The 27,637-nt window shown below is 43.9% G+C and overlaps 1 protein-coding gene across 1 annotated transcript; it reads left to right on the top strand.

The window, feature by feature from the left end:
* The first annotated feature begins 21,404 nt into the window (after positions 1–21,404).
* On the top strand, positions 21,405–25,860 carry LOC122935611 (ornithine decarboxylase 1). The gene is made up of 11 exons (XM_044291392.1): positions 21,405–21,562; positions 22,477–22,623; positions 22,702–22,844; positions 22,920–23,093; positions 23,185–23,357; positions 23,561–23,695; positions 23,812–23,977; positions 24,096–24,258; positions 24,336–24,451; positions 24,991–25,205; positions 25,453–25,860. The coding sequence occupies exons 3-11, from the start codon at positions 22,743–22,745 to the stop codon at positions 25,589–25,591; spliced, it is 1,383 nt and encodes a 460-aa protein (XP_044147327.1). The 5' UTR covers positions 21,405–21,562; positions 22,477–22,623; positions 22,702–22,742; the 3' UTR covers positions 25,592–25,860.
* Positions 25,861–27,637: the final 1,777 nt, after the last annotated feature.

Genomic DNA, 27,637 nt, shown 5'->3' on the forward strand with positions numbered 1-27,637 from the left:
TTCAGTCTTCCTCCTACCTCTCTGGCGTCATTGTTTGGTAGAATCTGTATTTCTTGGGGTAAATAGGAAACCTGTTACCACTTTTTTGATTTTCTTCCTTTTGATCAAGGAGTATCCCTAGATGTTCTTTTGGCCTGGAAAGAACTCCCTTTTTTTATTTAGGTAAGGACTTTTTTGAGTCTGAGGCCTTCTCTAAAATAGACTCAAGGTCTTTACCCTTTCATGGGAACCTACTGTTTGGCAAACTATAAAGTCTCGTTTTTGAATTGGTATCGCCAGACCAGGATTTCAACCAGAGAGCTCTTAGCTACTACTGGTAGGCCCGAGGTCTTAGCTGCCATTCTGACTGACTCTGCAGTGGAGTCCGACAGGAAATCGACGGCTTTCACTAGTAGGGGAAAGGAGTCTTTTAGTGTATCATAAGAGGCTCCTTCCTTCAGGAGAACCTCTAACTGTAACAGCCACCTTTTTAAAGATCTCGATACGGATGTGGCCGCCAGATTGGGCTTAAATGGCGCCGTGCTAGCATCCCAGACCTTTTTTAGAACCTGATCAGCTTTTTTGTCCATGGGGCCTTTTAAAGTCCCCATATCTTCGAATGGGAGAGCATTAGCTTAACTAGTTTGGCTAGAGATACGTCAACTTTGGGGCAAGTTGTTAATAGGGTCTCATCTTATTCACAGAAGGGAAGGCGACATTTCATCGTCTTTGAAATAAACAGTTTTTATCTGGAGATTTCCATTCTCTTTTAATTAGTTCCATCATGTTTTTATGGACCGGAAACACTCTATTTTTTCTTTGTTCTAGACCGCTAGACATTTGGTCCTGAACGGACCTCTGTACTTTTTCATCCGAAAGCCCCATAGTAGCCCTGATAGCTTTTACTAACTCCTTTGTGTCCTCAGAGGAAAAAAGGAAGATTTTATATTCTGAATCAGACCCAGAAGAGACCTCAGAATCCTGATCCTCTGTATCCGATTCCAGTTCTGAGTCAGAGGATGATGACCCGGAGATGCTCATTTTAGTATCTTGTTTTGAGCTAGATGTCCCAGGGGCAACTACAGGATTTTCTGCCATGGCAGATCTAATTTCTTCCCTTATTACATCTCGCAGCTCCTCTCTAATTGACGGAACTAAGTCCTTAATCATATTAGAGGTACATTTCTTGCAGAGCTTTTAGTTATATGTGTCGGGCAGTCTAGCTGAGCACATAATACATTTTTTAGTTTTTGGACTATCTTTTTTCTGAGCTACATCCTTCTCACTCTGCATTCACACAGGGAGAGAAACAATAGAGAGAGAGAGAGATACAGGCACATACTGGGGTTAGCAAAAGGCAATGTAACCAGCATTCTCCCCATCCCCAGGAGACCTTGACTTACGATAGAGGGTCCCTTTGAGGCTTCCATCTGACTAGCTTGTTCAGACATGTTTGCACCATCCCCTCTAAAACCCCTGTTAAATACTCTCACCTACAGACCTCAAATCAGTGGGCAACTTCTGCCATGATCCAGCGGGACGACTTATAGCTCCGCCCCCTCAGCGTGCGTTCTAGAGCGGAAGTACCGTTTGGAATGCACGTGAGCCGCATACAACTACCGGTGGCGTCATTGCGATAGACGAAACTATCGGATCGCGATGAGGAGCATTGCAAACAGACCGGAGGGACTCACTAAGTGTCCGGTCGCACATGGACTTCCGCACACAGTGGGAGGTAAGGAGCATCGATCCCGGCCATCTTCACAGCACCTCAATACCCAATTAGGGCACGGGTGCTGTTGCTCCCTCATGTGTAGATAAGGCATTCTTTTCTTCTTACCGCTCTGCCTGCCTGAAACAGAACTGGCTCATAGCATGTGCCATGAGGATGATCCTTCTCCTACCTGGAGGGACAGGAAGACACTGAGGATGAGCTAAAGGAGGGTCAAATTTATACTTCCTGTCCCTACCTGGTTGGAGGCGGGTCATCTCTCATGGTATGCCGTCATGGAGGATGAAAGGCAAAAGATGGAATCTGGTTGCTGTGAGCCATTAAGGGCAGGTTTGCATTATAAATTCCGTTATAGGATTCCATTATAACAGAGTTATAACAGAATATAACAAAATTTTAGGACGGAAGGCAAAACAGAAACCTTTAAGAGGTATTCCATTTTGCTCCATCCTGACTCCTAATACAGGTCCATGGGGGCGCATAACGGTTCAGTTTTACTCCATCATGAATAACGAAAAAAACTGTACCGAGCAAAACAGAATGCCTCTTAAAAGGCTTCCGTATTGCATTTTGTCCTAAAAATCAGTTATATTCCATTATAACTCTGTTATGATGGAACCCTATAACAAAGTTTTTTAAGCGAATGCAAACCCTATGCCAGTTTTCCTTTACAACAGCTTTGACAAATCTCTCATTGTTTTCTGTCGGTCTTTATTAAAAATCATCAACCGCTTTTGTCCCACAGGGTTAAGTTTAGTATACTTCAAGTATCTTACTTTCAGTTTCACACCAAGCTGTCAGGTTGCTGCTCTGACGGCTGGATGTATAGACCATAGCGCTGAATTCTTGACAGCTCATAAACACTAGTTATAATTTAATTACAATATGACAAAAATCAGTTATGGAGGTGACAGACTCCCTTTAACCACTTCAATCCCCCTAGCTGAAACACCCTTAATGACCAGGCCACTTTTTACACTTCTGCACTACACTACTTTCACCGTTTATTGCTCGGTCATGCAACTTACCACCCAAATGAATTTTACCTCCTTTTCTTCTCACTAATAGAGCTTTCATTTGGTGGTATTTCATTGCTGCTGACATTTTTACTTTTTTTGTTATTAATCGAAATTTAACGATTTTTTTTAAAAAAAATTCATTTTTCACTTTCAGTTGTAAAATTTTGCAAAAAAACGACATACATATATAAATTTTTCGCTAAATTTATTGTTCTACATGTCTTTGATAAAAAAAATGGTTTCGGTAAAAGTTATAGCGTTTACAAACTATGGTACAAAAATGTGAATTTCCGCTTTTTGAAGCAGCTCTGACTTTCTGAGCACCTGTCATGTTTCCTGAGGTTCTACAATGCCCAGACAGTAGAAAAACCCCACAAATGACCCCATTTCGGAAAGTAGACACCCTAAGGTATTCACTGATGGGCAGAACTTTTTATTTTTTGTCACAAGTTAGCGGAAAATGATGATTTCTTTTTTTCTTTCTTACAAAGTCTCATATTCCACTAACTTGTGACAAAAAATAAAAACTTCCATGAACTCACTATGCCCATCACGAAATACCTTGGGGTGTCTTCTTTCCAAAATGGGGTCATTTGTGGGGTAGTTATACTGCCCTGGCATTTTAGGGGCCCAAATGCGTGAGAAGTAGTTTGAAATCAAAATCTGTAAAAAATGACCGGTGAAATCTGAAAGGTGCTCTTTGGAATGTGTGCCCCTTTGCCCTCCTTGGCTGCAAAAAAGTGTCACACATCTGGTATCGCCGTACTCAGGAGAAGTTGGGGAATGTGTTTTGGGGTGTCATTTTACATATACCCATGCTGGGTGAGATAAATATCTTGGCAAAAGACAACTTTTCCCATTTTTTTATACAAAGTTGGAATTTGACCAAGATATTTATCTCACCCAGCATGGGTATATGTAAAATGACACCCCAAAACACATTCCCCAACTTCTCCTGAGTACGGCGATACCAGATGTGTGACACTTTTTTGCAGCTTAGGTGGGCAAAGGGGCCCACATTCCAAAGAGCACCTTTAGGATTTCACCGGCCATTTTTTACAGATTTTGATTTCAAACTACTTCGCACACATTAGGGCCCCTAAATTGCCAGGGCAGTATAACTACCCCACAAGTGACCCCATTTTGGAAAGAAGACATCCCAAGGTATTCCGTGAGGGGCATGGCGAGTTCCTAGAATTTTTTATTTTTGTCACAAGTTAGTGGAATATGAGACTTTGTAAGAAAAAAAAATAATAAATAAAAAATAATTTTCCGCTAACTTGTGACAAAAAATAAAAAATTCTAGGAACTCAGCATGCCCCTCACGGAATACCTTGGGGTGTCTTCTTTACAAAATGGGGTCACTTGAGGGGTAGTTATACTGCCCTGGCATTCTAGGGGCCCTAATGTGTGGTAAGTAAAATGTGAAGTAGTTTGAAATCAAAATGTGTAAAAAATGACCTGTGAAATCCGAAAGGTGCTCTTTGGAATGTGTGCCCCTTTGCCCACCTAGGCTGCAAAAAAGTGTGACACATGTGGTATCGCCGTACTCAGGAGAATTTGGGGAATGTGTTTTGGGGTGTCATTTTACATATACCCATGCTGGGTGAGATAAATATCTTGGCAAAAGACAACTTTTCCCATTTTTTTATACAAAGTTGGCATTTGACCAAGATATTTATCTCACCCAGCATGGGTATATGTAAAATGACACCCCAAAACACATTGCCCAACTTCTCCTGAGTACGGCGATACCAGATGTGTGACACTTTTCTGCAGCCTAGATGCGCAAAGCGGCCCAAATTCCTTTTAGGAGGGCATTTTTAGACATTTGGATCCCAGACTTCTTCTCACGCTTTCAGGGCCCCTAAAATGCCATTTTGGAAAGAAGACACCCCAAGGTATTCAATGAGGGGCATGGCGAGTTCATAGAATTTATTTATTTTTGGCACAAGTTAGCGGAAATTGATTTTTTTTGTATTTTCTCACAAAGTCTCCCTTTCCGCTAACTTGGGACAAAAATTTCAATCTTTCATGGACTCAATATGCCCCTCACGGAATATCTTGGGGTGTCTTCTTTCCGAAATGGGGTCACATGTGGGGTATTTATACTGCCCTGGCATTTAAGGGGCCCTAAAGCGTGAGAAGAAGTCTGGAGTATAAATGTCTAAAAAATGTTACGCATTTGGATTCCGTGAGGGGTATGGTGAGTTCATGTGAGATTTTATTTTTTGAAACAAGTTAGTGGAATATGAGACTTTGTAAGAAAAAAAAAATAATAATAATCAATTTCCGCTAACTTGGGCCAAAAAAATGTCTGAATGGAGCCTTACAGGGGGGTGATCAATGACAGGGGGGTGATCACCCATATACAGTGGGATGCGAAAGTTTGGGCAACCTTGTTAATCTTCATGATTTTCCTGTATAAATCGTTGGTTGTTACGATAAAAAATGTCAGTTTTTTGTGGTGCCCAAATTTATGCACCTGCTTAATTTTGTTTAAACAATTATAGCACACTTTCTGTAAATCCAATAAACTTCATTTCACTTCTCAAATATCACTGTGTGTGTCTCCTATATGATATATTTAACTGACATTTTTTATCATAACAACCAACGATTTATACAGGAAAATCATGACGATTAAAAAGGTTGCCCAAACTTTCGCATCCCACTGTAGACTCCCTGATCACCCCCCTATCATTGATCACCCCTAGCCCATTCAGACATCCGTATGATTTTTACGGATCCACGGATACATGGATCGGATCCGCAAAACACATACGGAAGTCTGAATGGAGCCTTACAGGGGAGTGATCAATGACAGGGGGGTGATCACCCCATATAGACTCCCTGATCACCCCCCTGTAAGGCTCCATTCAGACGTCCGTATGATTTTTACGGATCCACGGATCGGATCCGCAAAACACATACGGACGTCTGAATGGAGCCTTACAGGGGGGTGATCAATGACAGGGGGGTGATCAGGGAGTGTATATGGGGTGATCACCCCCCTGTCATTGATCACCCCTCTGTAAGGCTCCATTCAGACGTCCGTATGTGTTCTGCGGATCCGATCCATGTATCCGTAAAAATCATACGGACGTCTGAATGGAGCCTTACAGGGGGGTGATCAATGACAGGGGGTGATCAGGGAGTGTATATGAGGTGATCACCCCCCCTGTAAGGCTCCATTCAGACGTCCGTATGTGTTTTGCGGATCCGATCCATGTATCCGTGGATCCGTAAAAATCATATGGACGTCTGAATGGAGCCTTACAGGGGCGTGATCAATGACAGGGGGTGATCAGGGAGTGTATATGAGGTTATCACCCCCCTGTCATTGATCACCCCCCTGTAAGGCTCCATTCAGACGTCCGTATGTGTTTTGCGGATCCGATCCATGTATCCGTAAAAATCATACGGACGTCTGAATGGAGCCTTACAGGGGGGTGATCAATGACAAGGGGGTGATCAATGACAGGGGGGTGATCAGGGAGTCTATATGGGGTGATCAGGGGTTCATAAGGGGTTAATAAGTGACGGGGGGGGGGTGTAGTGTAGTGGTATTTGGTGCTACTTTACACAGCTACCTGTGTCCTCTGGTGGTCGATCCAAACAAAAGGGACCACCAGAGGACCAGGTAGCAGGTATATTAGACGCTGTTATCAAAACAGCGTCTAATATACCTGTTAAGGGTTAAAAAAAAAAAAAATCACATCTCCAGCCTGCCAGCAAACGATCGCCGCTGGCAGGCTGGAGATCCACTCGCTTACCTTCCGATCCTGTGAACGCGCGCGCCTGTGTGCGCGCGTTCACAGGAAATCTCGCGTCTCGCGAGATGACGCATATATGCGTGACTGTGCGCAGGGCTGCCGCCTCCGGAACGCGATCCAGCGTTAGGCGGTCCGGAGGCGGTTAGGGCTGTAAATGTAGAAGTGTGTATTTTTTTTTTCATGTTTGGCCAGAAAGTAAATTTAAAGTTGCCCTTTCACTTGTGAATAAGCTTTGATATCTGATGTTCTACCAATAAACACTAGCCAAGTCCTTTTCTCTGAGCCATGAAGATGGTGATATCAGTTTTGTATCCAGGAAATATTTCCAAGGACACTGGTCTGGACAGCCGAATATACACAGATCTGTCTGTCTATGTAACCTTGGTGCTTTAAAGCTCCAGATTTTACTTGGTAACTAGTTGTAGATTACTAAATCTGCATAATATGATATGACTCAATACACAGAATAAGTTATGTTACCGTCAGGTCCATAAATATTGGGACATCAACACAATTCTAACATACAGCACCACAATGGATTTCAAATGAAACAAACTACCGTATTTTTCGCCGTATAAGACGCACTTTTTCTCCCCCCAAAATGGGGGGGAAATGCCCCTGCGTCTTATACGGCGAATGCTGTTCGTTTTACATCGCAAGCTGCGATGTAAAGCGAGCGGGAACTCGGGGAGGGACTGGGAGGAGGAGCTGGGGCGGGCAATAGCGGCGGGGCGGTGCAGTCACTGTACTATAGCCCCGCCGCTCCGGTATGCTAATATAATATGTCATATTCAATTAATGGTTATTAAATATGCCCCTTTATGCCTAATAGTACCTTAAATCCTAAGCGCTTCAGTAGTATGCAGGCCGGGCGGGCGGCAGCGTAACTCCCTGATGTCACGTGCCTGCGCCGCCTACTTTATGAATGAAGCAGGCGGCGCAGGCAAGTGAGGTCACCGGCATTGTACTGAAGTGCTTAGGATTTAAGGTACTATTAGGAATAAAGAGGCATATTTAATAACTATTAATTGAATAAGACATATTATATTAGTATACTGGAGCGGCGGGGGATCTGTGGATGGCACAGTTATGGGCTGGGAGGGTCTGTGGATGACACATGTATAACAGTGCCAGCCACTGATCCCCCCCCCTGTAACAGTGCCATCCACAGATCCCCCCCTTGTAACAGTGCCAGCCACAGATCCCCCTGTAACAGTGCAAGCCACAGATCCCCCCATAACAGTGTCCGTCATCCACAGATCCCCCCATAACAGTGTCCGTCATCCACAGATCCCCCCATAACAGTGTCCGTCATCCACAGATCCCCCCATAACAGTGTCCGTCATCCACAGATCCCCCCATAACAGTGTCCGTCATCCACAGATCCCCCCATAACAGTGTCCGTCATCCACAGATCCCCAGTAATAGTGCCATCCACAGACCACCATTAGTTCCAAACACACAGCACACCTTTTGGTTAAAAAATTTTTTTTCTTATTTTCCTCCCCAAAAACCTAGGTGCGTCTTATACGGCGAAAAATACGGTAGATGTGCTTTAACTGCAAACTGTCAGCTTTCATTTGAGGCTATTTACATCCAAATCAGATGAACGGTGTAGGAATTACAACAGTTTGCATATGTGCCTACCACTTGTTAAGGGACCAAAAGTAATGGGACAATTGGCTTCTAGGCTGTTACATGTCCAGGTGTGTGTTATTTTATCATTATCCCAATTACAATGAGCAGATAAAAGGTCCAGAGTTCATTTCAAGTGTGCTATTTGCATTTTGAATCTGTTGCTGTCAATTCTCAAGATGAGATCCAAAGGGCTGTCACTATCAGTGAAGCAAGCCATCATTAAGCTGAAAAAAAACAAAACAAACCCATCAGAGAGATAGCAAAAACATTAGGCATGGCCAAAACAACTGTTTGGAACATTCTTAAAAAGAAGGAACGCACCGGTGAGCTCAGCAACACCAAAAGACCAGGAAGACCACGGAAAACAACTGTGGTGAATGACCGAAGAATTTTTTCTAGGGATGTCCCGATACCAGTATCGGTACCGAACATTTGCACGAGTACTTGTACTCGTGAAAATGTCCCCGATACCTGTGCGCCGCTTCTAAGAGGGCCCCCCCTTGCAAGTCATAAAGATCGCGGTCTCCGCAGCCCCGCACGCAAGTGCTCTCCCAGTTAATTACATCGCGCCCCACCCCCGGCCCCGCCTCCACCAATCCGGCGCTGCTTTCTTGGTGTTATCTCGTCGGATCACTCAGGCCCGCAGCGGACGCCGGATGACTGGAGTGGAGCAGTCTCCTCAGAGAAGGTGTGTAAATGTGCACACACCGCTGGCTTCATAACTCACAGAGGGGCACCTGGCAGTGTGGCACAGTAGTAATACACAGGGGACTGGCATGGCAGCAAATCCTTCATAGGGGGCCAGCCTGGGGGTCAAAATCATGACATATATAGGGGCAAAGTGAAAAAAATATATATATATCTACAGAGCGGGCATAAAATGTAATATATACACAGGGGACAAATGTAATATATACAGAGGGGGCAAAATGGATTTTTAAAAAGACAGGGGCGTAACGATCGCAGTCGCAGAGGGTATATATATATATATATATATAAATTTTGCCCCCTCTGTATATATTACATTTGTCTCCTGTGTATATATTACATTTTTTGCCCTCTCTGTATATATTTCATGATTTTGCCCTCGAGGCTGGGCCTCTATGAAGGATTTGCTGCCATGCCAGTCCCCTCTGTATGACTGGGGGGGGGGGGGGGTCGGGCCCGGTGGGGGGGGGCCCAATTCAAAGTTTGCCCCGGGGCCCATAGAACTCTAGTTACGCCTGGAGGTTGTCTGGAAAGAGACTTTTCCTGCGGCTGCTCTGATTCACACTTTCCGCAGCGGCCGCCACCGTCCCCGGCTCCTCCCCACACAGACATCTGATCTACGAATCGGAGCACAAGAGCAAGCCAGCCGCGGGAAAAGCCTCTCCAGAGTCCAGACACCCTCCGGCTGACAGTAGTTTTAAAAGTTATAGGAACCAACCCTAGTAAGTGTATAAAGCTTAGTTAGAAGATTGTTGTGTCTGTCTTCTTTGGCCCTGGTCCTTCCCTTCCTGCCTGCAAGCTGCACATTGATCTCTAAAAGCAGGCATTAGGGCAAGAAGAAATATACATTACTGTATGATGGCCACAAGACTATTATACTGAGGAGGGTGGGGCTTCAAAAATTGTTGTCCTGACTCCTTACAGTATGTCTCCTTTTGGCCCCCATACAGTATAATGTCTCCTTGTGGCCCCCATACAGTCTCCTTGTGGCTGCCCCCATACAGTCTAATGTCTCCTTGTGGCCCCCATACAGTATAACGTCTCCTTGTGGCCCCCATACAGTATAACGTCTCCTTGTGGCTGCCCCCATACAGTATAACGTCTCCTTGTGGCTGCCCCCATACAGTAAAACGTCTCCTTGTGGCTGCCCCCATACAGTAAAACGTCTCCTTGTGGCTGCCCCCACACAGTATAACGTCTCCTTGTGGCTGCCCCCACACAGTATAACGTCTCCTTGTGGCTGCCCCCATACAGTATAACGTCTCCTTGTGGCTGCCCCCACACAGTATAACGTCTCCTTGTGGCTGCCCCCATACAGTATAACGTCTCCTTGTGGCTGCCCCCAGTGTAATGTCTCCTAACTCTCCTTGGAACCTCAAGTGTTTTTTTTTATTCATGTTGCCCATGACTTTGCCCACAGACATCTGATCTCCGAATCGGAGCACAGGAGCAAGCCAGCCACAGGAAAAGCCTCTCCAGAGTCCAGACACCCTCCTCACACAGAGTTTGCCTGCCAGGAGTTTCCAAAGGTAGAGGAACCGACCCTAGTAAATAGTAATAAAGCTTAGGAGAAATTCAGTAAAAAGAGAATAGAAAAAAAAGGTGGAGGGGGGAGGAAATGGGCATATAACAGTGTTTCCCAACCAGTGTGCCTCCAGCTGTTGCAAAACTACACCTCCCAGCATGCAAAGGCTGTCCAGGCATTCTGGGAGATGTAGTTTTGCAACTGCTGGAGGCACATTGGTTGCGAAACATGGTTATATTCCCATTAATTAACCCTTGTACAAAGGAAAAGTAAACATTGCTATCAGCAACTGCGCTGCTTAAAAAAAAAACTTCCACTTATATTACATAAATAGTTGATACACTGCCTCTTGTACTTAAACAATGTTATAAATCTGTTTTTGAGCCTTTTGGTTGGTCAGTGGTCACAAAATACATGTGTGTGCATTTTATTGTTAAAAATGGTATCGGTAATTGGTATCAGTGAGTACTTAAATAAAAGTATCGGTACTCGTACTCAGTCTTAAAAAAATGGTATCGGGACATCCCTAATTTTTTCCCTGCTGAACAAAACACCCTTCACAACTGTTGGCCAGATAAAGAACACTCTCCAGGAGGTAGGTGTATGTGTGTCAAAGTCAACAATCAAGAGAAGACATCACCAGAGTGAATACAGAGGGTTCACCACAAGATGTAAACCATTGGTGAGCCTCAAAAACAGGAAGGCCAAATTAGAGTTTGCCAAACAACATCTAAAAAAGCCTTCACAGTTCTGGAACAACATCCTATGGACAGATGAGACCAAGAGCAACTTGTACCAGAGTGATGGGAAGAGAAGAGTATGGAGAAGGAAAGGAACTGCTCATGATCCTAAGCATACCACCTCATCAGTGAAGCATGGTGGTGGTAGTGTCATGGCGTGGGCGTGTATGGCTGCCAATGGAACTGGTTCTCTTGTATTTATTGATGATGTGACTGCTGACAAAAGCAGCAGGATGAATTCTGAAGTGTTTCAGGCAATATTATCTGCTCATATTCAGCCAAATGCTTCAGAACTCATTGGACGGTGCTTCACAGTGCAGATGGACAATGACCCAAAGCATACTGCAAAAGTAACCAAATAGTTTTTTGAGGGAAATAAGTGGAATGTTATGCAATGGCCAAGTCAATCACCGGACCTGAATCCGATTGAGCTGCATTTCACTTGCTGAAGACAAAACTGAAGGGAAAATGCCCCAAGAACAAGCAGGAACTGAAACCAGATGCAGTAGAGGCCTGGCAGAGCATCACCAGGGATGAAACCCAGCGTCTGGTGATGTCTATGCGTTCCAGACTTCAGGTTGTAATTGACTGCAAAGGATTTGCAACCAAGTATTAAAAAGTGAAAGTTTAATTTATGATTATTATTCTGTCCCATTACTTTTGGTCCCTTAACAAGTGGGAGGCACATATGCAAACTGTTGTAATTCCTACATGTTCACCTGATTTGGATGTAAATACCCTCAAATTAAAGCTGACAGTCTGCAGTTAAATCACATCTTGTTTGTTTCATTTCAAATCCATTGTGGTGGTGTATAGAGCCAAAAATGTTAGAATTGTGTTGATGTCCCAATATTTATGGACCTGACTGTATGTCCTGTCATACAGGTGGGTGAATGGATCTGTTGTAGCATCTACACATACTTTATTTGGCAGCCATACCCTGGAGAACAATGCATTTCATTCATGTGAACGTCACGTGTAATTATTCATGTTCTAACAAAGCATAGACAGTTTCTGGCCAGGTCCAGTCTTGTGACACCAATATATGTAGCTAGTAAGGAGTGTTTATGAGCAATTCAAAATGTTTGACTGAGACAGACCTGCACAGGGAAATATTTGATGTCCCACATGTAATGCCTTCTAAATGTAATTGTGAAGATTGTATCCCGGACAGCAACTAATGCTACAAAAAAAAATAAAAATGCTACCCCTAAAAAATCATCTAAAGGTAGTGACCCTGACGATAATTAGGGCCACACATAGTGCCCTAAGAAGATACACCCGTAATACAACAAAAATACTTCTACTAAACAGATATTGCCCTCAATCATTAATAGTGCCCACAGAATTATTGTTCCCGTCTCCCCAAAGTGCTTAGAAGTGTGTTCCTAACAGTAAGTGTACTGTCTCCTAAATTATTTGTGTCAACCAACATCTTCCAACAGCCAACAGTAAAAGTGCCAACCGTGTGCTCCAAAATAATTGTGCCAAAGAACAACCATTAACAGGGTTTTCTAAGACTTTAGAATCCTCTGGATAGGTCATCAGTATCTGAAAACCCGGGATCCCCGCTGATCAGCTGAGAAGGCACCGGCACTCATGTGAGCGCCGCGGCCTTCTCCGTGCTTACCAAGCACAGCGCCGTACATTGTATAGCGGCTGTGCTTTGTATCTCACTATTCACCTCTATGGGGCTGACCTGCGCCTAGGTCACACGACCGATAAGCACGTCGTCACATGGCCTAGGAAAAGCTGAGAGAAGCCTGTGGCACTACTATGAGCGCCACTGCCTTCTAGAACAGCTGATCGAGGGGGGTCCTGGGTGCCAGACTCTTACCAATCAGCTACTGATGTGTTCTAAAGTCAGGACACAGAGTCAATAGCTTACAAGATCCACCACAGTTTTCAACTTCATCTCCATGATGGGGATGCAGATAAAGTTGAAAGTGAAGCCTTATTTACTCGGTACCAGTCGCCATTTAACCTGTCCATTGCAAACGACAGGTTGCTGATGCCTAATCCAGTATATAGCCTTCCTGACTGAGAAGTGGGTAAAATAGACATCTGTTTATAAGTACAGTTGCTTGGATTTTATTTAAACAGTACAATTTTCTACATACAATGCATTCAGTATTTAGGCCCTTTCCTTTTTTCATATTTTGTTATGTTGGAGCCTTGCACAAAAAAAAAAATCCAAGCTTTCCCATCAATCTGCATTCAATACAACATAATGAGAAAACTGAATTTTAAACAACTGTATTAAAACGGTAAAACAAAAATTTCACATGTATTTATTTCAGACCGTCTGCTATGACACTTGACATTTAGCTCTGGGTGCCTCCCATTTCTCTCGATCATCTTTGAGATGTTTCTACACCTTGATTGGAGTCCACCTGTGATAAATTCAGTTGATTGGAAATGATTTGGAAAGATACAGCCCAGTGTATATGAGGTCTTACAGTTGACAATGAAAATCACAACAAAAATCAAGCCATGAGGAGGAATGAACTGCCTGTAGAGCTCAGTGAAAGGATTGGGTGGAGGCACAGACCTAAAAGGGTACAAAAAATGTCTGCTGCACTGAAAAGTCCGAAGAGCACAGAGGCCTCCATAATTCTTAAACGGATTCTGTCACCTCTGCACGGCTAGATTGCCGCTAACATGTCCGCCAAACTGAGTAATCGGTGCAGAAGGGCCTTAGTAATAGGCTGAGCTCTGCCTGAGCTCCAAAGGTCCTGTGTGCAGATGGGAGAGACTTCCAGAGGGTGTTTTTTAGCTGCTGGGACAGGGAGACTGGGCCCAGGGAAAGCTGAATGGAGCATTCAAAGGTATTCTTAAAGAGGTTATCCAGTAATGGATAATGATGACCTATCTTCATAACACAGCCGGCTCCCAGCAGCTCAACAAGCAACGAGTGCCGTACATAGTATAGTGGCCGTGCTTGGTATTGCAGGTAGCCCCATTCACTTCAAAGGGGCTGAGCGGCAATTAGACCATGTGAACGATGTACAGCATCTTCATATGGCCTAGGAAGAGGCTGCTAATACCCAGCACGCCAGGGCGAACTGCAGAAGTCTTAAAAAAGAAGGATCAACACTGGAAATATTGAGTCTTTTCATAAAATTGATGGATTTGTCAATAAAAGTTAAAACAATTATGAAATGCTTATACTACATGGTTGCACAATATTTCACATACAAACAATAGAGCTGAGAAATGAGGATCATTCTAAACTAAAGTGTTATTATACCTACTATAAATGGAAAATTAGAAGCTCTTTGCGCAGATTTTTTGATCAAACATGTGACGGGCCCATCTACCAGGCGTCAAGGTGGCTTCCGTAGATGGGTACCTAACACTAATATACCGCCTCTCTTGGACTTACCTAAGCCTACAATTTTCAGGGCAGTGTGGGAACCAGCTACATTTATACTCTGCTCAGAAGCCCCAGGCATTTCTCAGCTCTATTGTTTGTATGTGAAATGTTGTGCAGCAATTTTTTTTATCAACCATGTTTGCTTGATGGATATGCACCTATGATTATGAATATGAATGTGCTAGTCTAAATTTTCTTGTAGTATACTACATATCACAGAGACATCTGACAAAAAGTTGTTTGTGAAAAACAAAAGTTATGCCGGTCTCAAAACTTTTGGCCACAACTGTATATCTATACAATGGAGATCCTAAATCACTGACATTTTGGGGCATCTAATTAATGGATTGACACTGGCACTCCAGAAGTAGCTGCGGTGCCAGTGGTAGGCTGGAGCCAATTAAGATAAAATGGACGTACCATGGCACTCGAGATCTAATATATTCAGAAGATAACTTTATTATTGCACATCAGTTCAATTAAGTCCAGACAAAAGAAGAATCATTGGGGTCATTTATCAAAGTGATGTAAAATACAACTGGCTTAGTTTCCCATAGCAACCAATCAGATTACATTTTTCATTTTCCAAAGGAGCTGTCAGAAATGATAGGAGGAATCTGATTGGTTGCTATGGGCAACTAAGCCAGTTCTACTTTACACCAGTTTGATAAATGACCCCATATGTTTTTCCAGTGGCACTCATACAGATCGGAAGTTTCACTTAGACCATCGTCAGCTATATAAGTCTGTGAGTAAGCAGAGGAACATGTGGAAGTCTGGACTGAAGAACCTTTATGGCTAGCCCCCTCAATTATACAGAAGACTGAGGGAAACATCTGCAGCCAGCAGTGACAAGTCGCCCATGTGGCATGCGATTGGCTGCAGTGGCACACAGCTCTCTGTCTATGCCAGAAAAAAAAAAAAACGGGGACTGGAGTGCAAAGACATCAACAGTTAACCAAAGATGCCGGAACCCAGTGGTAGGGACCAGATAAGTATGTAAGGTGGGGGAAGGCAGCCAGAAAGGCTGCCAAACGTGGAAAACCCCTTTAAGGTCTTTTCAGGACTGGCCATTATTGGGTTAAACATTACGTGTAGTGACATATGACACGATATTGAGCGTACAAGTGAGTTTTCATAATCTGATTGATCCCCTTGCACCCGACGGATAAAACAGATGTCTCACCTTGCTGGTGGGTAGAGTTTTGGCGGCATGTGGCAGATGGATCATGTAAACCCGGCCTAACAGTGCAGATCTGGTGCTATTACCTGTCCATGCACAGCCGCATTACATCTTCTGAGATACTTGGTTATCACTGATCGTTTAATCTCTGTAATAATCATTTGATTGCACAGCTGCATCAGGTGAAAAAGACTCCTGTGTGCTGGTGCAGGAGACATAATGTGATCGGAGGGAGTGGGCTAAAGCTCATGTACTAAAGTAAAAGACATGTATGAAAAAACTGAACCACGTCCTGTGTAAAATCAAGGAACAAGACCTTTTATGACATAATGCAAACATAAAAAAAAAATATATATAATATCGCATACTGCATTCTCAAGGCTCCCGCTCTCATACTATGGCGGCGCATACAGAAATGAGATTGATGCTGCCATTTACTACTAGGCTGTGAAACCAAGCGCACTCCTCAGCCGACTGGAGCTGGGAAAAAAATTAAAATAAATAAACAGTCCCGAGACTGTATATATTTATTACCGCCGTAAACACCGTCCACCATTAGATATCTTTATCCGGGAAGGTAAAATGCCCCCAGCACTTCACCGAAGATAGAAGCACTGTAGCAATGCACAGATATTATTCCTTAGGTTTGTCCGTCAGGCCTCCTCCCGGGCTCCGTAGTGTCAGACACACAGGAACAAACAGGATACTTTGAACAAAAGACTGCCCTTGATGATAAAACCAAGAACAGTACATAGGTGGATTTTAAAGTCAAGGCACTTGAATAAATAAGCATAATGTATTATGCTGCGTACATGACCACGGGGGGCATTTATCAAGACGCCCCTGACTTATTAAATGGCAGATGCAAAGTAGGTGCACCTCTGGCCTTGTGTGCACCAGACACTCAAATCAGCTACAGGCTGGCATAGACCTGGGCTTTAACTAAAAGGGAACCTGTCACCAGTTTTATGGTGTCCTAACTAAGGGCAACATAAATAAGTTACTGATTCGCTTAGCAAAATGCTGGGTCACTTTCTTTAATTGACCCAGTCAATCTGCCAACATCTTGTATTGAAAAGCTCCAACTGATAATGATGAGTCCTGAATATTCATGAGCTCCTGACTCTCCCCGCCCATCTGCTGCTGAATGACAGTTATTTTCCATATGAATCAGCAGCAGGTGGGCAGGGGAGTGGCTATAGCTCTGAATTAAATATACGCTGGACTCAATGACATCACGCTGGACTCGAATCAGCTCATTAGCACGCGGCATCTTTGTGTGTATATTATGGGGTAACCATCTGTCACACCAGTAAGTGAATACATCTAAGGTACTTTTTAGCAGTTAATGATTGTATATAATTTAGTTAGATTATAATCAAATATCCACATGACAGGTTCCGTTCAAGTCAATTTCTGGTTTACGTTATAGTAAAGCCAGCAGGCCATGATAAGCTCCGCCCCTCCCGCCAAGCCCTGCCCCGTTTCTTACCACTTGTAAAGCTCTAAAAGTTGCATATTATGGCACAAACATGGTGTGCCACAACTTGCGTCATGATTAATGAGACTGGCCTGCCGGCCTGTGCGGGGAGAAGTTGCAGACTGCGGTGCAAAAGACCTTTGCGCCGTCATCTGCGACAGAAATATGCTTAATTTAGGAGTATTTCTGTTCGATAAATGACCTCCGTTGTGTGTGAAGCAGTGAAGCCAAACTTTTAGGAGTGCAACTCATAAATCACGTTCACTTTCCAAACCATACAGATGTCAGGACAACTGGTGTAGAGGCTTCAGAAATATGGAGATTTGATTTTGACCTCCATATTTTTAAATAGATTCCTGCATAAATACATCAATACTGTTATTATTCGCACTGATTTAACACCCCCCCCCCCCCCCCCCCCCAAGGTCTACAAGCAGCAGCAGGTCCTGAGGAATGAGCACATGAATGGTATGTTTATGGATAAACAATGTCATCACTAAGAGGTCAGACCTCGGCAAGTAACAGCCACTTTCCAGTCTGTACCAGCCATGAGAAGCCTGGAAATGCCTGGCACAATCGCGCGGGTGAGTCACCTTCTCTTTGTTACTGCTGCAAATTTCATGAATGAACTCAAGAAGTTGTTGTTTGTTTTCTTTGCAAATGTCAAAAAAAATAAGAAACTAGGATATGCAATAGGGAAACATCTACGCATTTGTATGGGTGGACAGGAGCATTGTAGAATCAGGAGACCAAGCTAAACATAACAAAGGAATAGAAGACCCGACCATTCAAGATGAGTGACAGGACAATGTGTCAGCTCTTTACTATGTAGATAATGAAATGGCCGAAGCAGGGGCGTGCAAGAGTTCCTGGTACATAAGTCAGCCATACACTAACCACTCAGGCCGACTCGAGCACAGAGGGGACATCCCGTGTGGTACCCATAGTGCACCCTATAAAATGTCAGATGTCGGGTGTAACGCACAAGTTTTCTGTATTACTGAGCCTAATGTTATTAGTGTGCAGGCCGTGGATGTGCTCTTCTCAGTAGAAACAGTACTAATCGCAGGTGCCCCCTGGTACTTCCAGCAGCAGTCACCCCACAGAGACCCTCTCTGGTGCATTGCGCCTTGCCTTCTGGAAAAGTCTTTTTATTTTACAAGTCTCTCTCTGTTTGCCCAAGCATGGCATCATATTGTGCTCCTACATAAGTGTGGCTGCTGAAGCTTAAAGGGGTTGTTCACCCCTAGGGATCTTTCGGGCAGACCCTCTCCACATGGCAGGAACATGTGAGTATGGTCCCTTCTGCTGGTCCGGGCATGTGGGGGGTCTGACCGAAAGGCCCCCGGGGGAGTGAACAACCCCTTTGCCCATGGCCCACAAACAGCGGGATGCGGGAACCGGCCGTGTGCTTTCCGCATCAATAGCGCTGGCTCGGCTATTTCCGTCAGCCCCATAGAAATGAATGGGAGCGGGAGCCGCGCAAGCGCAGTACGCTCCCATTCACTTCTATGGGGAGCCACCTTGGTTGTGGCTGGACCGGAATCCTCCATCCACCACCTCGCGGGGCTCCGTTCTCGAAACAGTTCCGGGTCCCAGAGGCGGCACCTGCACCTATAAGACAATGCGGGCATATCCTAGCGATATGCCCCCATTGTCCATGATGAGCACATCTTGCACAAAATCGCTTTGTGTGAATGCTGCCATCTATTTTACCAACGATGGATTATGCGATCGCAACTAAGATGTTTCGAATGATAATCGTCATGTCTAAAAGGTAATTGTTGACTCGTTCACTACACCCAGAAAGGGCTCATTTGTCGCTTTATTGTACAGATAATCACTGTGCAAAGGTTGTCTCAACACCACCATTAACATAACAAATGTCACCTCGGTTTTCCTGTTTGTGTCTGCACAGTCTCTATGAGAATGACTGTGTGCGATCTCAAAAGCAGAAGCGTGGCCGGATGTCATTGACTCTTCACAATGCCGGGGCTTTCAGAGGAGAGGATAATACAGTAATGGGAGGAGACCTGTGCAAAACTAGTGACAGGCAAACACGCGTGTGCAAAGAACAGGACACCATGACTATCCAAAGAAGAACTACTGGCATATTATACGCAGATTAACCACTTCAAGACCGGGCAACTTTCTGTGTTCGTTTTTTACTGCCAGCCTTCCCAAAGCCATAACTTTTTTATTTTTCCATTCACATAGCCGTATGAGGGGTTGTTTTTTTGCGGGAAAAGTTGTATTTTCTAATTGCACCATTTACGGTTGCATACAATGTAGTGAAAAAAAAAAAAAAAAAACCCATTTCAAATGAATAGAATTATTTAAAAAAAAAAAAATATTTCACCACAGTTTTATGGGTTTTGTTTTTACGGCGTTCCCTAAGCAGTAAAATTGACCTGTTACTTTCATTCTCCCGGTCAGTAGGATTACAACGATGCGCATGCGTGGCCCCTGCTCCTATTCATATCTATGGGGTCGACAGAAATAGCCGAGCCAGCGCTGGCTCGGCTATTTTCTCCGGCCCCGTAGAAAATGAATGGAGGGCGGCTGCGCATGCGCCCTCCTTCACTTGCGGGGCTCCGTTCTTGATATAGGTGCAGACTCACACCAATAAGACAATGGAGGCATATCCTGGTGATATGCCCCCATTGTCCATAATGAGGGGTTTAAGAATTGCTGTTTCTAACTTATCTGCCACAGAAAAAAGAATAAAAAGCAATCAAAATGCCGTATGCACCTCAAAATGATAGTGATAAAAACTGAAAGTCATCCCACAAAAACCAAAACGTCACATCTCCACAGAAACAACAATAAAAAGGTTATTGGTCTTGGGATGCACAATGAAAACATTTATTTTTTTGTTTTTTAAAAGGGGTTTTTATTCTGCAAAAGAAGCAAAACTGAAATATATATATTATATACACATATATATATATATATATATATAACATGTATATCTCTCTCTCTATCTATATATACACATATATATATATATATATATATATATATATATACACACATAATCACAAAAGTAAATGTCGTAACACTTAGGCCTTCTGCACAAGACCGTAGGTGTCCCGTTGCCGTATGGCGGACCGCATTTGCGGATCTGCAATACACGGGCACCGTTCAGTGTGCATTCCGCATCACGAATACGGACCCATTCACTTCAATGGTTCCGCAAATCCGGAATGGTGTGGAACAGAACCCTACGGAGTGCTTATGTGGGGTTTCGTCCCGTACTTCCGTTTCGCAAAAAGATAGAACATGTCCTATCTTTTTGCGGAACGGCGGATCGCGGACCCATTAAAGTGAATGGGTCCGCGATCCACTGCGGCTGCCCCACAGACGGTGTTCGTTCATTGCGGCCCTTACAACGTAAAAACTCACTGCTGTTTTTTTTTTTGTTTTTTTTATAGTTCTATTTCCATTTTATACAATAATGAAAGTGAATTAGTAAGTTATGTGTACCCAAAATGGTGCATTAAAAACTACAACTTGTCCCACAAAAAAACAAGCCCCCGTACGGCTACACCGGCAGAAACGCAAAGATGAAAAAAATAGGAAAAAAATGTATTTACTTGGTCACTAAGGTGCAAAACCGGCTAGTCACTGAGGGGGTTAATTTTTTTAAATAGTTTTTCATTTTAAACGTGATTATCCTATTATCCCATTACATTCCTATACAGAAACAAATGGAAAAAAATTGTCAAAAAAATTCACTAAAAATACCAGACGCTGCACAAAAAGCTTCGTGTGAATTGTGAGCAGAAACGTATGTGAGGGACTTCAGCGCTGAACCTATAGAAATAAAGAAAATTATAAACCTATAGAAAAGATGAAAAATAAAAAATAAGTCGTTTTTAAAACATTTTTTTTTCTTGTTCTGAAGTTTGGGGATGTCACTGAGAAGACTAAACTGGAGGCAACTCAGCCATTGCCGCAGTATTAGGGTGGTCATATACCTCCTCATACAGCTCATATTACAGCGCCCTATACAGTATATAGTAGCCGCGGTAGCTCTGGACGTACACCTCCATTACAGTTTCCAGTCATCGCCACAGCAGCAATACCTCAGCTTTTCCTGCCAGCGACCGCGGTGACGTCACAATAGCCAAGTGGCTGCGCGCCAAGAGCGCTCGAAGTCACTCCCGGAGCAAACCGACGAGCGCTGGTTTGAGCTGGCGCGTTGTCCTGACAACGCAGGCCCCGCCTATAAAAGGCGTCGAGCGCCGGCGCCTCAGTCCAGTCACTGTTTGAAGCTTGCTCGCTGTTGACGGTCCTCTGTGGCGGTTTCGTGCCTTGTGCTCTGTTCTCCGGTGTGGGTACTTTTATTTTCTTCTGGGCATTTCGTGCCTCGATGGGTACAGATTTCGTAAATGCTTTTTAAGGTAAGTTTAGTTTTTTTTTCTCTTTTTCGTTCTGGTGACGTGGGCAGTTGGAGTGTGGGGGAGGAAGCTGTGCGCGTTTTGAGGACTTTTGTTCCGTTTTCTATACCGTAGTTAGATCCTAATAAGCTCCTAAGTGTCTATGGAGGGTCGTGTTGGACGAGGGGGTCGCTGCCCACGTGTCTGTATAGGGTGGGGGTGGTAGTAGTGTGTGGTGGCTGTAATCCCTTGTTAACCTATTAATCACATGCATTGTAAGTGGTCACACTTAGGAGGTCATAAAGCTCATGATTTGTTATATCAGACCCTGTGAAAGTCATTGGGGTGTTCATATTGGTTTTACTAAGGTATATATGTTGGCTGTGGTCAGTATCCCACGCCCAAGGAGACCCTTCTCATTGGCCATATGTGGGGGTTTGAGTCACTGATGACAGGACAGCTGGCCAGGCGTTGCTATAGGGTTAAATAACGTTTGCTCCTCTAAGACCTCCTTCCTCTTATTACTGATCTGTATGTGACCTCTGGGTGAAATTACCCTGATCTGTCTCGGTCATGCGTGACTCTGCTCTGCCTTTTGCTGGTTGAGGCCTGTGATAGCAATTTTTGCACATGGCTGTCAAGTGCCGGGTGCAAAGGGTGACTGCAGTGAGTAAGGGAAGCGTCATGATGCCGGCACAAGCCCTGATTGGATGGCGGTGTGCCTGGGAGGCGAGTCTCTCTCTTTTATCGTCTACTGACACGAGGCATGATTCCTGAGGTGGAAGTGGATGGAGCTTCTCAGCCATTCATTAAATGGGCTGGGTGCATGACGTGAGAGGGCTGGTTTCAAGGGTTTTTACATGCTAGCTTGGATTGTGAAGTAATCTCTGGAGACATGTGATGACTAATAATTTATATATTTTTCCTTCCTTTTGCAGAACGCCGACAGCACAGCAGTAAAGAACGGCTCCTTTGAGAGCGTAGGGCTTGTTTTATACTTACCAGGCTTCTATTTCACCGGAGAACCTCCTTGGGCGCAAAGCTGAGGTTCTTTTTGTAATAAACCCCATCTCTAACTTATCCATGTAAGTAGTTCAGAGCTGATGAGTTGTATATTTTTCTGTATGATCTGCGATGGAGTCTAACTTTTTTGTTTTTAACAGTTTGTTGCATTCTCGTCTTGTGTTCGTGGCCTGTTGAGACAATGAACACCTTCAGCAACGAGGAATTTGACTTCAGCTTCCTTGAGGAAGGTTTTACTGCCCGGGATGTCCTGGAGCAGAAGATCAATGAAGTGTCCTTATCTGTAAGTTCACTCTTCAGTCTTTTGGGTTTACACTGCTGTTTGTCTTCTTGAAGCTAAGTATTTGTGTATTTTTAGGATGACAAGGATGCCTTTTATGTTGCCGATCTTGGAGATATTGTGAAGAAGCATGTTCGGTGGTTTAAAGCACTTCCACGAGTGACTCCATTTTATGCTGTTAAATGCAATGATAGCAAGGCTATTGTGAAGACTCTGTCCATCTTGGGGGCTGGATTTGACTGTGCCAGCAAGGTAAGTTACTCCTGGAGTGCAAGAAGCTTTTAATGAGGTGGCCAACCTAATATTAGAATAGAAGTTAATAATGGTTACTGTTCTTCTCCAGACTGAAATCCAACTTGTCCAAAGTATCGGTGTTGCTCCAGAAAGAATCATCTATGCCAACCCATGCAAGCAAGTTTCTCAGATCAAGTATGCTGCTAGCAGTGGTGTGGAGAAGATGACCTTTGATAGTGAAGTAGAATTGATGAAGGTGGCAAGGAATCACCCCAATGCCAAGTAAGTTGTGGGTATACGGCACCACGCATAGGCGTGTTCATCACTGGTAGCATCTGAGGATATTTGAGTGTGGGCACGAACAGGAGCAGTCACCCAGCCATCTTGTAAACCCCCCCCCCTATTCATACAGTGGTAGCATAGCCTAGTGATGAGGATTGTGATTGTGCTCATTTTCCTGCTATTCAGTTTCTTTCTTCTTTCAGACTTGTCTTACGGATAGCCACAGATGACTCAAAAGCTGTGTGTCGGCTGAGTGTAAAGTTTGGGGCCACTCTAAAAACAAGCAGGACCCTTCTGGAACGTGCAAAGGAGCTCAATGTGGATATCATTGGTGTAAGGTAGGGATCTTTAGTATTGAGTCTTAGACTTCTGTTAGGCCTGAAGGTCACAAATGATTTGTCACCTCTTGTGTATATTGAAGACTAATTTTATTTTTTTTTCTTCCCCAAACTAGTTTCCATGTTGGCAGTGGATGTACAGATCCTCAGACATTTGTTCAAGCAGTTTCTGATGCCCGATGTGTCTTTGATATGGGAGCTGAGTTTGGTTTCAATATGCACTTACTTGACATTGGTGGTGGCTTTCCTGGATCTGAAGATGTCAAGCTCAAATTTGAGGAGGTAAGATCATATCCATCTTCAAATGGTTGGTGCTGTTTGCTCCATATTGTATACCTAAACATGGCGCTCAAATCTACAAAGTGCAGCATTTGACCTGTTTATCATTTTACTTTTTTAGGTGACATCTGTAATAAACCCCGCTCTAGACAAATATTTTCCAGTTGACTCCGGAGTGCAAATTATTGCAGAACCTGGAAGATACTATGTTGCTTCAGCCTTCACCCTCGCAGTCAATATCATTGCAAAGAAGGTTATGTTGACTGAACAGTCAGGATCTGATGGTATGTATGAAGGGTTTTGTTCAGTTTTTGTGGTGTCATGTATAACAGGCAGTTCTAACAAGATCTATCTTTTTCAGATGAAGATGATACTTTGTGTCCCAAAACACTCATGTATTATGTCAACGATGGTGTCTATGGCTCTTTCAATTGCATTTTGTATGATCATGCTCATGTCAAGCCTATGCTCCAGAAGGTAAGTCCATCGACCGGTTCATTACTATTTGAAATCTCTAACTCGCTTTATAACTTGATACTGATGCAAGATGACAGAATCGGCACTTTGGTACTGCAGTCACTTATCCAGTGCTGAGCATGTGGCTGTAAATGACAGTAAATTCTTTCTATGTAGAGAAAGATCATGCAGTCTCTGGCTATGATTTGGGGAATACCAAATTCCCTTTATGGAGAGCATCTTGTGCAGCATGAGGGGTCTTGTTAGATTTGCATGCCTCTCTGGAATTCTAGGAAGAGGGTATGCAAATACCCTTCCAATCTGTGCCTCTGTTCTGCTCCATATGTCCTGGATTGCAGATCCACTTAAGTGGATGGGTCCACATTGTGATGCGGAGTGCACACGGTCGGTGTCTGTATATTGTCGACCCTGTCTGCAGGCCATAATACGGGCACTGCTGTGTACATGAGCCTCTTAACGTGTTTGGATGACAAACATGATGTGAACCTGGCGATAATGACACTGAAGTGAGATTATGACCTATGCATATTTCTTTGCAGAAGCCTAAATTGGATGAAAAATACTACTCTAGCAGCATTTGGGGACCAACATGTGATGGCTTGGATCGCATTGTTGAGCGATTTGACCTACCAGAGCTGCAGGTTGGAGACTGGATGCTGTTTGAGAACATGGGAGCTTACACAGTAGCTGCATCATCAACATTCAATGGATTCCAGAGACCATCACTCTTCTACGTTATGTCAAGGCCATACTGGTAAGAAACCAGAACTTCTAAACTTGACTAGTTTATAGAGGTTATCTGAGAATTCATGTTTTGTCTGGAATTGGCAACTTGCTGCAGCTGCCAGTTAGCTGTAGACTGCCGAGGGCAGTTTTGGCTGCAGCAGTTGCATATCCAGATATGTTACTACTGCAGAAACCATAGATGTCATGTGAGGTCTGTAATTCTTGGCCAACCAGTTCGATTCCTTGTAACCTTTTTGTCCTCTTGCCCCTTTTAGGCAGCTGATGCACGATATCCAAGAACATGGAATTGTTCCAGAGGTGACAGATTCGACTGTTCTTCATTTGTCTTGCGCCTTGGAAAGTGGGCTAGAGCTTAGTACTGCAGCCTGTACTTCAGCAAGTGTCAATGTATAGATTTTTTATTTATCTGTAGGTGTAGTTTTATGTATTAGAAGTCAGTTATGGGACCATAATTTAACTTTTTGTAGTGTAATATTCAGCATAAATGCAACAAAATGGACGACTGGGAGATGGGGTCACAATTATCTGTGTTCCTATGGAAACTTTTTTATTTTTTCAATTGCTTAAGAGGCACTAAGGCCACCTGAGCATTTTTAGCTTGTGTAATGGCAGTGCCATCTTGGTGTTTGACCCATTTTACAAATAAAGAACTTTAAAGTAAATTTTGATTTTTCTGTAGTCATTTCATATGGCAACAAATGTGGAATAATCTGCAGCCTAAGACATTATGCAACACATGAATGAGCACAGAAGAAATTGTATTAAGCCAATCTAACATGAGCATGTTTTAGTTCAGCAAATTAGCTCGGACGTCTGCATTTTCTAGACTGAACACTGCTGCCCAGGGCATGCTGTGATGTAAAATAAACTATTGCCCTATAATATGCACCTCAACACTTGTGGTGTCCTGAATTTCATGTTTCCCATGGACTTTGTGTAACAGCTGGGATTTTGGGCACCAACCCTGTGATTTGAGCCTAAAACTGAGATTCCTAGGGAAGTATTGGGATTGGTGAGCTGGCTGAATGGTGTTCCCACAATTAAAGGGGTTGTCTCGGTAATGCAAATGGCCTTATGTAGAGGGCGTGGTTTCATTTTTCCATCCTAATATACACTATTTCCATGTTTATTACCACTCTGCAATCAGTAGTGGTCATGCTTGCACATGATCGGAAAAAGCACGAACCCATTTTCTTAGTGTGCACGCACCACCACTGCTTAATTTAATGTCGGGAGTGTAGTAAACAGACATGTTGCCTATTTATGACTGACTAATACCACAACCCACCAGACATCAAATACGTAGAGCCAGCGAGATACGATATAGTTGCTTGTTACCCAGGTGTGATGTTGCGCTGTCCCTGAGTAGCAAGTAAGGCCAGCTTGGTACAGTGTTCAAACTCCTCCTGTGCACAGGCAACAAGCTGAAGGGGCTACCAGCTTCTCGTTTGATATAAGCCTGGTCCGCTAACGGGATTATAGGGTGAGAAGCCAACCTATAGTGGCATATTACGATGCCGAAACACTGACGTGGGGATTAGTGATTGAGATACTAAAACAGCACAAGATTAAATTTATATATTAATTGCTTTTAAGGGCTCACTAGACATAGCACTATACACAAAGACTATATAGTGGTCTGAGGTTACAAATGCAGATGATGTGTACAACCAGAGTTGAGCGGAAGTCTGTTTACTAGGTGTGAGCACTTTGGGCTGTCAGTGCTTAGCTGTAGTCACTTGGGAGGCAGTGGTGATTTCTGGTCCCTCTAAACACATGGCAAGATGTGACCCTTCCCCCTTCAGATAAGACACGCCCACTGGCTTGCATAGGCCTCTTCACTTGTAGCTGGGCCCTCTGCCTCTTGGAAAGTTTCCCCTCCCAACAACCCACAAAATGACTTGGGGGTCATAGTTCCAGCCAGACCAGAAGGTCACAGGGAGATGGTTCTGGGACCAGCTGATCCACCTGGGTTCCAGCTACAGGTAGTCCAAACATGGTACTGTTTGGTTTCTGTGTATCTCTGTTCCCTGGTGTCCTATTGCCAAACTACAAGTAATAGCCTGACTGTATTGGCCACAGGGACACTCATATCTAACTGGCTTGTGTGATGCATGGGTGATTTCATAATTCCTTAATCACCGGTTCCATGGTGTCTGATACCTTCGATTGAACTGGGAAATGGCCTAGACACTCTGCAGAGGTTTTTCCTGTTCCATTAGCTGGGTTCCTGGCTGGCTGGAGTAGGTGCTATGTGTAATCAAGTGGCTTGTTTAAAGCCAGGACCCCCTGCAGTGCTCCTCCCTCTATTAGACAGCAGATGGCTGGTGTCCTGGTCTCTGGCCTGGAGATTGTTTTTTGTTTTAGGGCAGCCTGGCTGGGGGTATGGGAAGGTGGAGTGCGACCCACTGCTGGAAACTGGCTCCTTTGAGAGTTTTG

The sequence above is a fragment of the Bufo gargarizans genome, chromosome 4 (genome assembly GCF_014858855.1).
Source record: "Bufo gargarizans isolate SCDJY-AF-19 chromosome 4, ASM1485885v1, whole genome shotgun sequence".
Lineage (NCBI taxonomy): Eukaryota > Metazoa > Chordata > Amphibia > Anura > Bufonidae > Bufo > Bufo gargarizans.